Source organism: Calliphora vicina, chromosome X (assembly GCF_958450345.1).
Source record: "Calliphora vicina chromosome X, idCalVici1.1, whole genome shotgun sequence".
Lineage (NCBI taxonomy): Eukaryota > Metazoa > Arthropoda > Insecta > Diptera > Calliphoridae > Calliphora > Calliphora vicina.
Window position 1 is genome coordinate 4,386,643 of NC_088785.1, and position 15,047 is coordinate 4,401,689.

The window sequence follows — 15,047 nt, forward strand, 5'->3', positions numbered from 1 at the left end:
TGTGAAATGTGTTTTTTACAGTTTTTTGTTCATAGACCGCTTATTATTATGTATTATTTATATGGGGTTTTTCGTAGAGTTGGGCATAATCGTTCTTTTTACTGATTGGTCGTTTTTGTTCAGAACAAATAAATGAACAAGATCGTTCTTTTTGTTGAGTTGTTCACTTCTATTCTGTGGTGTTTGAATGAACAATAGCTCGCTTAATGTTTTTGTAGAATTTATTTCTTATTGGATCATTCTAATTTCTTCAAATTTCTTTTTCAAATCCGTAACAAAATAGTTTCAAAAATGTATTAAATGATTAAATTTGTCTTCAGTTCAAATCTATTACAAAAAGGCTTAAGGCAATTTTTTTCAATTAATTTTGTAAATGATAAAAACAAAACTGAATCAAGAAAAGAAATGTTAACTCAATTTGAATTAACGAAAATTTAATCATTCAAAGTTTGAATAAATTCTGTTATTAATTAACTTCAAAATTGATTTAGTTTAAACAAAGGCTTTTGAATGAATCTAAAAAAATAAATATTGGGAATGGATTTATGGAATGAAAGACTGATATTTTTTAATTACGGATTAAGATTTTAGTGAATTAAGCTCAAATTGTTTTAATTAATTCGAAGCTCTGATATATAATAATTATAACACAAAGTTTTCATACGTAATTTGGCTATAATATTCCTAATTTATAGTATCATTATATATTTTGGGAATAGCCGGGTACCCGGGAATGTAGAAAAAAATTTCCCGATTTCCGGGATTCAAAAAAATTGGGAAATTAAAAACCCTAGATGCACAGAACAGGGAAAGGGTTAACCCTCCGTTAGTCGCAATCATTTTCAATCGAGACTAGTCGCAATGTATCAAATTGATATCAATAAAAAAAGGCTTTTTATTTCGAAAACATAAAAACAATATTAAATGCAATGTTTTTAAAAGAGTAATACAAAAAAAATTGCAGTAAAAATATTATTTCATCAAAAAATACCTTAAAAATTAGGGTGATTAAAAAATTTACAATAAAAAGTGTTTGCCTGTATCAACCAGATCAGTTGCGAGTAACGGAGGGTTAAAGAATTTGTGAAAGAGAAAATTTAGTTTTGAGTAAGCAAATTGTCACTTCATATTTTGTTTTTTGCCATTTAATTTCCGTACTGCATTAGGGGGAACATAGTTTGTGTCATTCTTTTCCTTTATTTGAGTGTAAGGTATTAACATATTTTATAGAGAGACTTAACTTATTGCAATTAAGTAGCTACTGAGAAATTTGCATTGTATATTAATTTATAACCATTTTCAGATGTTCGCACAAATTATTAACATCACAAGAATCGACCACATACCTTTGAATCAATCAGCCATACAAAATCATGAAAAATTCAATTTATATAAGAGCTACTTTCCATTTCGGAATGGTTTTTTCTTCATCAGCTAAAAAATTCTTTATTTTTATTTAATTTACAATAAACACATTTTTTTGTAATTATCTGGTTACTACTGTTTTATTTCATAATAATAAAAAAATTAAATTTTATATCCAGTAGGAAATCATAAATTTTTAACAAACAAAAATTCCTTATATGGAGATGAGTGACAAAAATAGTTAGATTATTATTCAGAAAATACGCTCGTACAGTATCGTTCAAAACATATTTTACAAAATTGGCGTTAAAACTTTTTTTCCAATTCCAATATTTTAGAAACATCAAATAAAGGGTCTTCCAATAGGGATTTCGCAGATGATGAGCGACCATATGGTTGGATACGGGCAATTCCATATCATCGTACGTGACATTTGTACGCCTATAGAGCGGAAGAGATTTTGCAAAATTAAGAGTATCTGAAAAATAATTTGGTCTTTATGTTCCATTCAGAGGGTACTATATTTTAAAATAATAAAAAGTTCATTCGAAACATTGTTGTTCAAAATATCGAGCGAAATAATGGTATATCGTACGTGACATAAAACGGAAGTCATTTTGAGGTACATGTAGAAATATGCGAAAATTTTCGAATCGTGAGAGGCGTTTTGTTTTCTTTTAATTTTTACACTAAACGAAATATTTTTCTTTTACAATCCGTCATATTTAAATAAAAACAATCATTGGATGACTTTATCTATCTATCTTCTATATATAATAAAAATCAAATGTCGTTCGTTGGTAATTGCATTAGTTGGGAACGGCTGGACCGATTCAGACAATTTTTTTTTTGGAAATATTCGTCATACTTAGGCTTTTACGGAAAGAAAAATTGATTTTTTTCGGTTTATCTAAAATTGTTGAAATGTTCGTAGTAATCGAATTTAAGTTTTTACTGAAAGAAAAATTGAACACGCCCACATTTTTCGATATATCTAAAATCGCAGAACGTTATTTGTGATGTTCTCAATAATCCACAAAAGTTTTTTACAAAAATAAAAATTTTTCACGACCACTAATACGCCCACTTATCAAATACATGTGCAAATATGTAACCAAAGGCAGTGATATGGCTGAGAATTCCAACGATGAAGTCACTCAATTTCAAATAGGCCGCTATGTTAGCAGTAACAAAGCAATTTGTCACATTTTTTCATTTGCCATTCATGAATGAAATCCAAGTGTTGTTCATTTAGCCGTACATCGTGAAAATGGTCAAAGAATGCACTTTTCTGTGGAGAATGTATTACAACGAGTTGTCGACCGCCAACCAGGATTTTTGAAATGTGCCGAAATTATGACTTTGCCCGGAATCAATCGTCAGAGAAATTTCAACGGCGGAAACAAGGAAATCCAGTTCCAGGTTTCCCCCATTTTTTCCACCGACGCATTAGGTCGCATTTACACAGTCCATCCAAGAATCTGTTTGCGTTTGCTATTAGTCAACGTTCGTGCTATTAGTTATTCCAAGATTTGCGAACTTTAAATGGTTAATTGTGTGACACGTATAGAGAAACGTGTCAACGCTTGCGATTGTTAGAGAATGACACTCATTGGGATATGTGTGCTTTCGACAAATGCTCATCAAATGCGAACACAGTTTTCGATAATTATTTCAACATGTTTCCCATCCAAACCTACTGATTTGTGAAGCAAATGCAAAGTGCCATGTGTTTTGCATCAGATGCATATTAGAAAATCAAATCCAAATTAGCAACTAAGCTAGAAAATTTACAAAGAGGCTTTGATATTAATTGAGGATATGTGCTTGATGATGTTGAACAAGGTATTATCACATTCGCGATGCATTTAATAAAGAGTTGCGACGCGAAAAACCATGAGATTGCGATGCCTTGAGGAATAAGTTCGAACAAACGTTCCACTGTTGAATCAACAACAAAAATATGCGTACGAGGGATTTTTTTTACGCTCGCGTTATAATTGGAATAACTTTTTTGATCGCGTTGATTTTGGCAACGATACGTTCGCAGAATGATATTGCAATTTCACTGAAGCTACGCTGTTGGAAGGCGGTCGAACTGCTCATTCATAGACATTGCAATTAACGAATTTACGATATCACAGCAAAGCAATTCTTTATTTTAATAGATTACCTCAACATCGATCTTTCAATCAAAATGTAAATAGAACATCATAATTCATTCATTGATTCATTGTACATATCTGTGAACTTTTGACAAAACAACTTAAGTGAAATTTTAAAATTTTTCAGGAGAGCACAAAAACTGTTGAATTTATCGATCAATATTTTATTATTTCTCCTTGAAGAACTTTACTATATAAATAGTAATGTTTACTATATAATAGGATAAATAATAAAATAATTATCGATAAATTCAATAGATTTGCGAATTAAGTTGTTTTGTTAAAATCAAATCAACAACAACTCCAAATAAGTCGATTTGTTTTTTTATGATATCTCAGAAACTAATATTTGTAAGAAGAAGCAGATTATGTAAACGGAGCGTTTAGAAAAGTTAGTTTTATTATAAAAAATCGAAGATATTTTCTTATCTCGACTTAAGATGTTTTCAAATCAAATATACCCCAAATTAGAGTTTCGTGATCGGTTTTAACCGAAACCGCGGTTTTTCAAGGTCAAAAACCGAAACCGACAATTATTCTAGGGTTTTTACTTTTAATCTATTTTCAGCAGAAAAATTCAAAATTTAGAAATGAAAAACAAAACAATTTCTCTGAAACAAATCGATATAAAAATATATTAAGATTTCTTTAAATTGTTTAAATTGTATTACAATGATTGCATCAGTTAATATAGCAGGCTAGGCAAGGAAATCTTTTGAAGAAGAATGACTCAGACTCATTTAAAGTTATTGAGCTTACGAGTAATTCCTGACCTGGTTATTTATTTAATTTATTAAAAACATAATGCAACATTTTTTGTAACAAAGTCTTAGTATATTTTCAAATATCTGATAAAAGAAAAAGTATAAATTTTCCACGTTTAAATTTTGAAATCAAAGTAATTTCCTGATATTGGCATATTATAGACAATTCAAAAATTACCATTTTGATGAACGAAAAAGTACTCTTTAATTTGGTTTAGTTCTCTTTTTTTAGTATCATAATACCATTTACCAACTTTAATGTATGTATATAAGCTAACTAATTTAATATATTAAAAGAATGGGTAACAATTTTCCTTTATCCTCTTATACACCCGTCAAGTTTGAATTTTAAATTTGTATAGCATTTCCTATCAACTGATTTTGTTTCTATAACACTTAATATTTAATAAATTATCACAAAACCGAAATAAAACCGAAACTGCGGTTTTGAAATACCCATGAAAAACCCATATGAATAAAAATAATAAAAATTATCATTCAAATATACGTTTTTTTAATCTTTTCAACTAGTTTTACACATTTAAGACAGCTTCTCACAAATTCAAAAATTGAACACAACATATTTTTCTAATTTGGACAGGACAACGTCTGTCGGGTCAGCTAGTTTTAAAATATAGTACCCTCTGAATGGAACATAAAGACCAAATTATCTTTCAGATACTCTTATTTTTGCAAAATTTATTCCACTCTATAGGCGTACAAATGTCAAGAACGATGATATGGAATTGTCCATATTACAATCGAATTACATTAGAAATTCGTTCTACTCTGTTGGCATTCTTCTTTCAACCACAATTATAGTTTAATTGAAAAATTGAACTTATAGGCTCAAGGCTTAGTTAGAGTTACCCAATATTGCTCAAATTTTCAAAATGTGAGTTTGTGCACAATAATCCTTTAAATTGCATTCTAATTGAAAAAAGTTTAAAATATATAGGTATGTCTTTTTTTTTAAGTGTAGGGCATTATAATTGTAAGAAAAATACTATGTTATTATCATACCTGTTACATCTAGCATAACGGCTAAATTGATTTTCGGCTCAGTATTCACTTGACATTCATAAATACCTCTATCACGTTGTTGTGCATATTCAATTTTCAAATCCCAGTCATCACTGCCAGGCGGATGGACGACAGAAAATCGTTGATCGCCGGTGTATATATATATGTTCGTAGTTAGTATGTGTAAATCTCTTTTACGCATCCAAGATACGGTCCGATTGCCTTTATTTTTAACACGACATTTTAAAATAGCTGTTTCATCCGCTACTGTGGTCACATTTCTAGAATTTATATCATCAAAATATGGACGTTGTACTGGCTGCTGCTGCTGTTGAGATTCCATACCTAAAGTGGAAAATAGATTATTCCTTATGTTAACTTTTAGTGCTTTGATATTCCATAACAAGCGTATTAGTTATGTTAATTAAAAATTCTATAAGTTTATAGGTAATATTGGTCACAGCCTCATCTACATATATATGTATATACAAATTAATGTATGTCTGTTTATTTGTTTGGTTGTTTCTTTTATGAAGCTAAAACTCTGAACCGATCCTCATAAAATTTTTACTGTATGTTACTCTGTATATCTGGAAATAAAAATAGGCTACTTTTTAGTTGTGGCAGTATTAAACTATTATACGAATCAATTTCTTAACACTGCATTAAGTTTACCCTAAAACGGGACGAATCGGAACATGGGTTGTGGCACCTCCCATACAAAGTAAACAGTTATTTTTTGTCAATATCTTGAATACTATAATTGTGGAAGTCTTAAAATGTTGCCCATTTCATTTTAAATAGTTTGGCTGAAAATGGGTGGTACCGTATTATTGAGAGTGGCACATATGTATGTACATATGTATTGTGTACATTATATGGGATATGTTTCGAATATCCGAAGAACTATAATCGTAAAAGTATTTAAACGTTGTACGAATTCATTTCGCATAACTTTATGGAGTTTGTCTGAAAGTGGGCGTCTACCAATCATACAAAGTAAATAGTAAATATGTAGTTCTAAATATCTTGAGAACTATAATTGCAAGATTTTTCAAACTAGCGGGAAAATCTAGCCATTTTATTTTGTACTAGCCTTTCTATATCCTTCACCTTCGTGAGAAGGGTATATATAAGTTTGTCATTCCGTTTGTAATTTCCACAATATAATTTTCCGACCCTATAAAGTTTATATATACTGGGTCCTTATAGATAGCGGAGTCGATTAAGCCATGTCCGTCTGTCTGTCTGTTGAAATCAATTTTCTGAAGACCCCAGATATCTTTGGGATCCAAATCTTCAATAATTCTGTCAGACATGCTTTCGAGAAGTTTGCTATTTAAAAATCAGCAAAATCCGTCCATAAATAAAGGAGATATGAGCAAAAATCCGAGACAACCTCTGAAAATTTCATCAAAAAAAGACAATTTTTTGCATGCTTTGACAAAAAAGCAACAATACGTATGTATGTTTGGATATGTGTTGGTTTCATTTCTTTGCGTATTTTGTTTTTCTTTTTTTGCTGTTTTGTTTGGCGTTGTTGTTGTTTTTTATACAATTGTTATTTTGTTTTTTGGTGTTTTGTTTCGTTTGTAACTTCTACAATTTTTAAAAGGGCTCTTGATATATTTAGGATGCTGTACGCTGAAAGTGGGCAATATAAATACATATGTATATACTAATCAGTGTTGCCACAACCACAAAATATTTGTAACCAAGTTTGATTAAAAAATAACCAAAATGCTAAAAATTTAACCAAAAAAAGATTTATTGCAGACGTCATGTTTTTAACTTTTTTTAAAAAAATATGAACAGAAGTATGTAAGTATGAAATTTTATTTTTTTTTTATACATTTTACACAGGTTTTTCAAGATTTCAACATTTAGAATATTATGAAAATAAATTCTTAATAGCAAAATATTCTGAAAAATCGACAGAAATAATTTTTAATTAAATATTTTAAAAATATTTTTTTCCAGTTGCATGCCTTTTTTTGATATTTTTTTTATTTTACACAATTATTTTTACTGAATGTAAATCTTTATTTTTTTTAAAATGTACTTTATTTTGTCTAACCTCTCTCTACATGAAATACCTGACTTAAATATGTACATACATAAATGTATATCTTTTAAAATAGTGGCATAGATTTTCAAATATTACACTTTTGCTGTATTGCTGAACATTTTTAATTTTACTTATCTTATTTGCGTTACTGGCTACAGCAAGAAAACTATTTTTATAAAATAAATTTTTAATAAATAAAACGAATTGAATTGAAATATCATTGTCTAATGTAAATACAGTTTAATACAGATGTCTGTATGCATACGACATTGGTAGTTTTAATTAGAGTATTTTTAATAAAATCTAAACCAATAGCAAAGGTTGAACCTAGCTAAATATTAAAAATAAATATTCTTGTTTAGAATTTTCGGAATACAACATTTTATTTATGCTCAATAAACCGAAAAAGAAACATCCATCAGAATTAATATACTAAAAGGAATCATATGTTTACGTAGACCAGTTTAATGGTAAAAAATTTCATATTCTATGCTGTATTACTCAAAATTTAGAAGAAAAACTCCAAATAGGGTATGTAATGTGAATATAAAATAAAAAAATCGATATTTCGAAAACGCAAGCTGACTGAAAAAAAAACAAGTAAGAGTGCTATATTCGGCTATGCCGAATCTTATATACCCTTCACCTTTGTTGTGGATGCATTATTATTTTTTATAATTAGTATATATGTATGTATGTACATTGCCCACTTTCAGCGTACAGCATCTAAATTTATCAAGAACACAAAAAACAACAACAACGCCAAACGAAACAAAACACCAAAAGAAAAAACAAAATACGCAAGCCAATGAAACCAACACATGTCCAAACATACGTTTAATTCAGTGATGTTCAAAAATAAAAATGAAGATATTTGGTGAGAGAGCTACCCAGCAAACATAATGTCAAACACTTAAAATAATAACAAAATGAAGAAAGTTTAAATTTAGAATTTTTGTCAAATAAAACCAATTTATTAAATGAATATAATTTAAATTTTAAGGAAATGAAAGAATATACATTATACGGCCGAAATACTCTCAAATTTTTTATTTATTTTTAACTTTGTTTTTTTGTGTTCAATTGTAATTGAAACGCGTGTGTTTGCTATGCTTCATCCAAAAACCAACCAACAACAATGCTTATTGAATTTCTGAAAAAATGAGACATTTATTACGCTCTTTAAAAGAGCGTAACAAATGTGTTTAAATTTTTTAAACAATTGTTGTATGGGATGAACATCACTGGTTTAATTGTATAAAAAACAACAACGCCAAAAAAGCAAAACACACATACGATTTGTTGCTTTTTTGTCAAAAAAACCAACACACAACCAAACAAACGTTTAGTTGTATAAAAAACAACAACAACGCCAAAAGAAACAAAACACACAAAAAAACAAAATACGCAAAGCATGCACAACCAAGCATACGTTTTGTTGCTTTTTTGTAAAAAAAACCAACACACAACCAAACAAACGTTTAGTTCAGGGGTGCCCACAAGTTCCTTATGGAAGAGTAAACACCAATATATTTAAAGAAAAGCTACTTTTTATTCAATATTTGTTGTTGCTAAAACCAATTCATACAAAGAAAAAAGAAAAAAACTCACTTTCAACACACACATTTTTAAAATATTATACGATAAACAAAAACAAAATCTACATGGATGATCGCAGTCGTCAATGTTTACCAGCAAAGCATACGAAAGTGTTGCGACAAAAAAAATAATAAGACAAAGTTGTTTGTGTATTTTGTATTGCTAGTGCTCTAGTGAGTATACAAAACACACAGCCTATAGCTAAGAGCAATTACAAAAACAAAAGAGTACCAAGAGTATAGGGCTTGGGCATGACTGGTTTAGTTGTATAAAAAACAACAACAATGCCAAAAGAAACAAAACAAAAAAAAAAAACAAAATACACAAAACTTGCACATCCAAACATACGTTTTGTTGTTTTTTTGTCAAAGCATGCAATACATTGTTTTTTGATGAAATTTTCAGAGGTTGTCTCGGATTTTTGCTCATATCTCCGTTATTTATGGACGGATTTTGCTGATTTTAAATAGCAAAATTCTCGAAAGTATGTCTGACAGAATTGTTGAAGATTTGGATCCCGGAGATATCTGGGGCCTTCAGAAAATTGATTTCAACAGACAGACAGACGGACATGGCTTAATCGACTCCGCATCTATACGGATCCAGAATATATATACTTTATAGGGTCGGAAATGAAAAATGTAGAAATTACAAACGGAATGACAAACTTATATATACCCTTCTCACGAAGCTGAAGGGTATAACAAGTGTAACATAGTACTGAGAGTTCATCAACTCGTACAAAATGTAGTTGAAATTTTCGGCACCAAAATGTCTCTTCCGCTGGTGTAATTAAACCAATATTTGGAACTCATTTACATACATTTCTAAATCACAAAATTCGTTTAAAACTATTATTCTTTCTCAAATCTTTTGGCTTTAATTGCCAATCACGATCGATATAATTTGATTATGAAAACTCTCATGTAAAATTATACACCTACAACAAGGATTAACACAAACCGATGTCGAAACATTTTTTTAGAGTACAGTCTGAATTATACGATCTCGTTAGGATCGTATATTAAATATTGAAAAATCTGTCTATAACAAAATGTTTTTAAAAAAGTAACCAAAATGAAAAATAAATATACATCTACACATCAGGAAAAAAAATATCCAATTTTGGTTATAAATAAGCAAAACGGCAACACTGATACTAATTATTATAAAAAATAATAATGCATCCACAACAAAGGTGAAGGGTATATATGATTCGGCATAGCCGAATATACTCTTACTTGTTTTTTACTGATATTGACATTTTTTTAAACTGATAATAAATATAATAATTAATAATAATTTGTATACTACTAAAGTCGACCTCACTAAATTCAATAGTAGTGAGGTCAAAAAGCACTGAACTAATGAAAACAATTAAGAAAGTATAGTCGGTCAAGCCCGACCATATGATACCCTACAGATGATTATAAACAGTTTTCTTTTAAAATTTACAATAATGGGAGATGGCTAATTATGTACCAATCGGCATAAAATTAGGTGACATTTGAAATCCTTATCCGAAGTTATCTTCACGTATATCACAACATCAAAAAAATGAGTTAAGACCATTTTCTGGGGTAAAATTCTTAGATCTATCAATCTGTATCATCATATCATAATATTTGATAAAGTTTTTAAAAAAAAACAAGTAAGAGAGCTATATTTGGCTGTGCCGAATCTTATATACCCTTCACAAAATTATACTTCAAATTACAAATTTTAAATATTTTTAGGTAAACTAAATTAATTTTTTTTCCAAAGTTGTTTTTTCATTTTTTGGAAAAAAAATTTTTGAATTGTTATTTTAAAAATGTTTGTATTATAATTCGGATTAGAAAATATTTTTCCGATTTTGATCCATTGTAGGTCCAACTTACTATGGTTATTGACTTAGTAATCCAAATTTAGGTCAAAAGTCGAGGTTGTCCTGGTTTTTTCCTCATATCTCAGCCATTTGTGGACCGATTTTGCTGATTTTAAATAGGAAACTTCTCGAAAGCAAGTCTGACAGAATTATTGAAGATTTGGATCCCGAAGATATCTGGGGTCTTCAGAAAATTGATTTCAACAGACAGACAGACGGACATGGCTTAATCGACTCCGCTATCTATAAGGACCCAGTATATATAAACTTTATAGGGTCGGAAAATTATATTTTGGAAATTACAAACGGAATGACAAACTTATATATACCCTTCTCACGAATGTGAAGGGTATAGTAAAAAATTATTTTATTTTTATTATAATAAGTAGGCATTTCGATTTTATTCTATATACATATCAATAATTTTACAGTGTAGTCTATAACAGTTACTTTTAATTTATAAAGATATGTTATAATTCACTTTATTGTAAAAAATTAAAGTTTAATTCTATAAAAATTTTGAAAATTTAATTTTCAAATACGTATATATCCTAAGCTATAAGAGATAATTGATAGATACAATAAGAGTTTTTGTAGTGCTTGACAAGGAGATTCTTTATTTTGTTTATTATTTTGAAATCGGAATCCAAACGAGGACCTATTTTAGGATCCCCTGGCCGCGGCCCTGATGGGTTCATGAGGTCAAAACTTAAACTCTACCAGACTTCCTCTTTGCGCATGTCAAATTTCATACAAAATCGGTAACCGAGCAAATAATTAATCGGGTCTTAAATTTATTCGGTTAATAATCGGTTAATTTAAAATTATTCGATTAACCGAATAATATATATTTTAATTATAAATTGAAAATACAACCACGAATTTTGTGTACAAAAACATAAAAAAACAAACAAAACAATTCAACCAACAAATAATAGAAAATATATTATTTGAGATCCTTTTTGTATACACATTTGAGTTTTTTTTATGATTTTATGAGATCTACTGAAATAATCTTTTATAAGAATATAATTTAATTTTTTCCTTTTAAACGATTTTTTTCCTTTAGATTTAAAAAAACTTGACTTGGAAAAAACTCTCTCGCTGTTTGTAGATGGGGAAATCGAAAGCATAATGAAGAATATTCTATATCTCAGTTTTTTTTAGTTTTTTTCTAAGCATATCATTGGTGTCCTTTTTGGATTGTTTTAGATATTGAATACTTTTGATAGTTTCGTTTAGTTTTGTTAACTTCCGTACATGTAAATGTAAAAAATGTTTTAAATACATTTTTCTTGGAAGTTCGAAAAAATTTAATTGGAAAAAAATACAAAAAAAAATATGTTAAAGTGCAAAATAAGGAATTTCGGTTAATCGAAACAAATTAATCGGTTTATTAGTTATTTGAAAATCGACAATTTTAAATTATTCGAACAGTTAACCGTCCAAAATTAACCGATTAACGGTTAATCGATTGAATACCCTAATGAATACGCTGACATGTACGGTTATGTTTTTATTCAAATATTATAATGAACTCTTATGCCCAGTTTTTGACTTCGTATTTAAATACGTATTTAGTTAATTTTTACTTAAATTTAAGTGGTATTTAAATTCAGTCTGAGTTTTTCAGTGCTATATAATTTTTCGTATTTAAATAAGATAAAAGTATGGTAAGCACTACTAAATATCAAAAATTTATCGATAGTTTTGCTTAAAACAGCTGTTCAACCAAAACAAAAATTGATACATTTTGCCCAATACGAAATAAAAGTTTATTAAACAATAAAATTATTGGTAAGAAAATGCACAAAAGAAGCTCCAATTACCCCGCATCGGAATTTTTTTTAGTTTTAGCAAGACGCTGGTTTTAGCAAGAAGCTACAATAGAGTGAAAAAAACCAAACAACAAAAGTCAGCTGTCAAAAATATATGGTAGTTTATGATTCTTAAATAGAATTTAAATGGCCAACGTTGGCCATTTAAGTATCATTTAAAAAAGCACTAAGAAACTCATTTTCGTATTTAAATAGAACTTAAAAATAATTCATATTTAAATACGATCTTAAAAAATGGCCCTTAAACATGGTTTAGGTGTTATTTAGATAAGAAATTGCATTTGAAAATTACTGGGATGTATTATCCCAGTAGTCCCGAAAGGGTTAAAAATGTTGGTATACACATAAAATTCTACAAAAATAGCTTTCATATAGACATAAATAACACGACCTAATTTCATGGCGATCGGTCCATAATTAGTCAAAGCTCCCATAAAATAAATTACTGAAATTTTAAAAGAAAAATATTTTTGCTCATTTACTTAGAGTAAGGTGTTAATTAGATGGTCCATACTTTCTTACTTGTTTTTTTATATATTTATGAGTGAAAATAATGATAAAAATAATATAATTTTTCTGTTTAACATAATGGCTTGATATATACAAAATAAATGAAATGCATAACTTACCATTTGAACTCGATAAGGATAAACCACCACTGATAAGATAGAAATATATATTCAAATGCAAAATTATGTAAATTATTGGTCTCAATTTATAAATAAATAAGAAATGTTCCGCTGATGATGATGACGTTCTCATAATTATAGTTTTTCACCTTGGAATTCAAATAAATTGGCCAATTCAATTAAGTATTTAGTTTTCAGGATTTTACATTCTGTTGAGTTCTACAATGAAAAAAAAAAATTAAATTGGATGATAGGGAAATGCTTCAGTTGTAAATAAAATATATAAGAAAAATGTTTTTGAATATGTTTTTATATGAACAATTAAAATTATCTCAATAACGCACAATTCCAAAATATATTTGGTTAATGAGCTAATTGGGAACATCAATACCGAAAATTAGTTTAATCGAAAAGCTTCAATTCTTCTTATATTCGTTGTTCTTAGTAAACCTACATTTCCGTATACAACGTAATCGGCACCGAAAACGAAATTCCATACAATATTCGTTTCAGAAATCAGCAACGAAAATAGGGAACTAAAAGGCACCGATCAATAACGAAAAACCTGTCATTTGGGGCTTCAACGAAAACAACTTCAAGTAGGTTGGTTTCGGTGCTGTAGGAACGAAATTATTTTAATTATTTTTTTATTTCAAATTTAAAGAAAATCAAAATGAATGAAATGAAAATTTCTTTATTGGAAGAGGAAATAGATTTTGTCGGTGACTGTGACGAACACCAATATTTTTCAGTTTTCGTTATCGGCGCCGATTACTGTGTATGTAGAAACCCAGCTTTAATTGACAATTATCTTTTATTGCACAAATGTACTTATGTACACTAAGAGAAATATGACGATCTAAATTTAAGAAAAATTCTTGAATGTAGATTGCAAAATTTTTCAAGTTTTAATCTTAAATTAGGGTCAGTAAGATTTAAAAATCAAGAATGTAATCTTAATTTTAAGATTGTATTTTTGAATTTAAGAAGATATTCTCAAAGTTTAGATTGAATTCTTGATTTTTTAGAAATTTGACAATAATGAAAGCTTGTTGTGTTATAAATTGCAAAACGCTGATCGAAGTAGACGTGTTTAAAAAAAGTGAACAAAATATTTAATTAATAATAGAAAATCAGAACTCAGACGAACTAGTTCTTATAAGTATATCTGTGAGTGAAGATTTCTTGACGCTGGCTGATGGACAATATCATCTGAGCAGAACGCCGGAAGAAAGGATACACTTTCATACTTTGCCGATATTTGCGTAGTTTTTTTCACTGAGAATGAACTTAAGGTAATTTCGATATAGATTTTATTACAAAATTATTATTAAAGCTGCATCATTCAACAACAATAGCCTAGATAAAAGCTCATCTCGTTTGGATGAAGAAGAAATTGCTGAAATGGGATCAATAAATCAAATGCAAAGTTCTGAAATTGATGAATCAGTTGCAGCTGCTTATAAACAATACTTGAGCAGAGATATCGCTGATTGGGAGGAAGTTTGTCATAAATGGAAACTCACATACAGTGTGCTCCAGAAAGATTTGGCAAAAATAGGAAGTCTTGAGTTACTACGAAGGAGGCCAAAAATAAGTCATTCAAGAGTGCCGGAATTGGTAAGAAAGTTGTTTTCGATTGCTAATTTCAGATTAAGTTATTTTCCCCTACAAATTTCTGATTAAAATTGACTTTCAAACTATGTACCCAGGAAAAATTCAATTTTGT

General features: G+C 28.9%; 1 protein-coding gene across 3 annotated transcripts in view; it reads right to left on the reverse strand.

The window, feature by feature from the left end:
* dpr7 (defective proboscis extension response 7) overlaps nt 1–15,047 on the reverse strand; it is a 129,225-nt gene that overhangs the window by 80,140 nt on the left and 34,038 nt on the right. For all 3 annotated transcript variants that reach the window (XM_065514729.1, XM_065514728.1, XM_065514727.1), the window contains exons 2-3: nt 13,319–13,537; nt 5,318–5,662 (exon numbers count right to left, since the gene is read on the reverse strand). In XM_065514729.1, coding sequence (XP_065370801.1) covers nt 5,318–5,662; nt 13,319–13,451 — 478 coding nt within the window. In that variant the 5' untranslated portion in view covers nt 13,452–13,537. The remainder of the gene's footprint in view (nt 1–5,317; nt 5,663–13,318; nt 13,538–15,047) is intronic.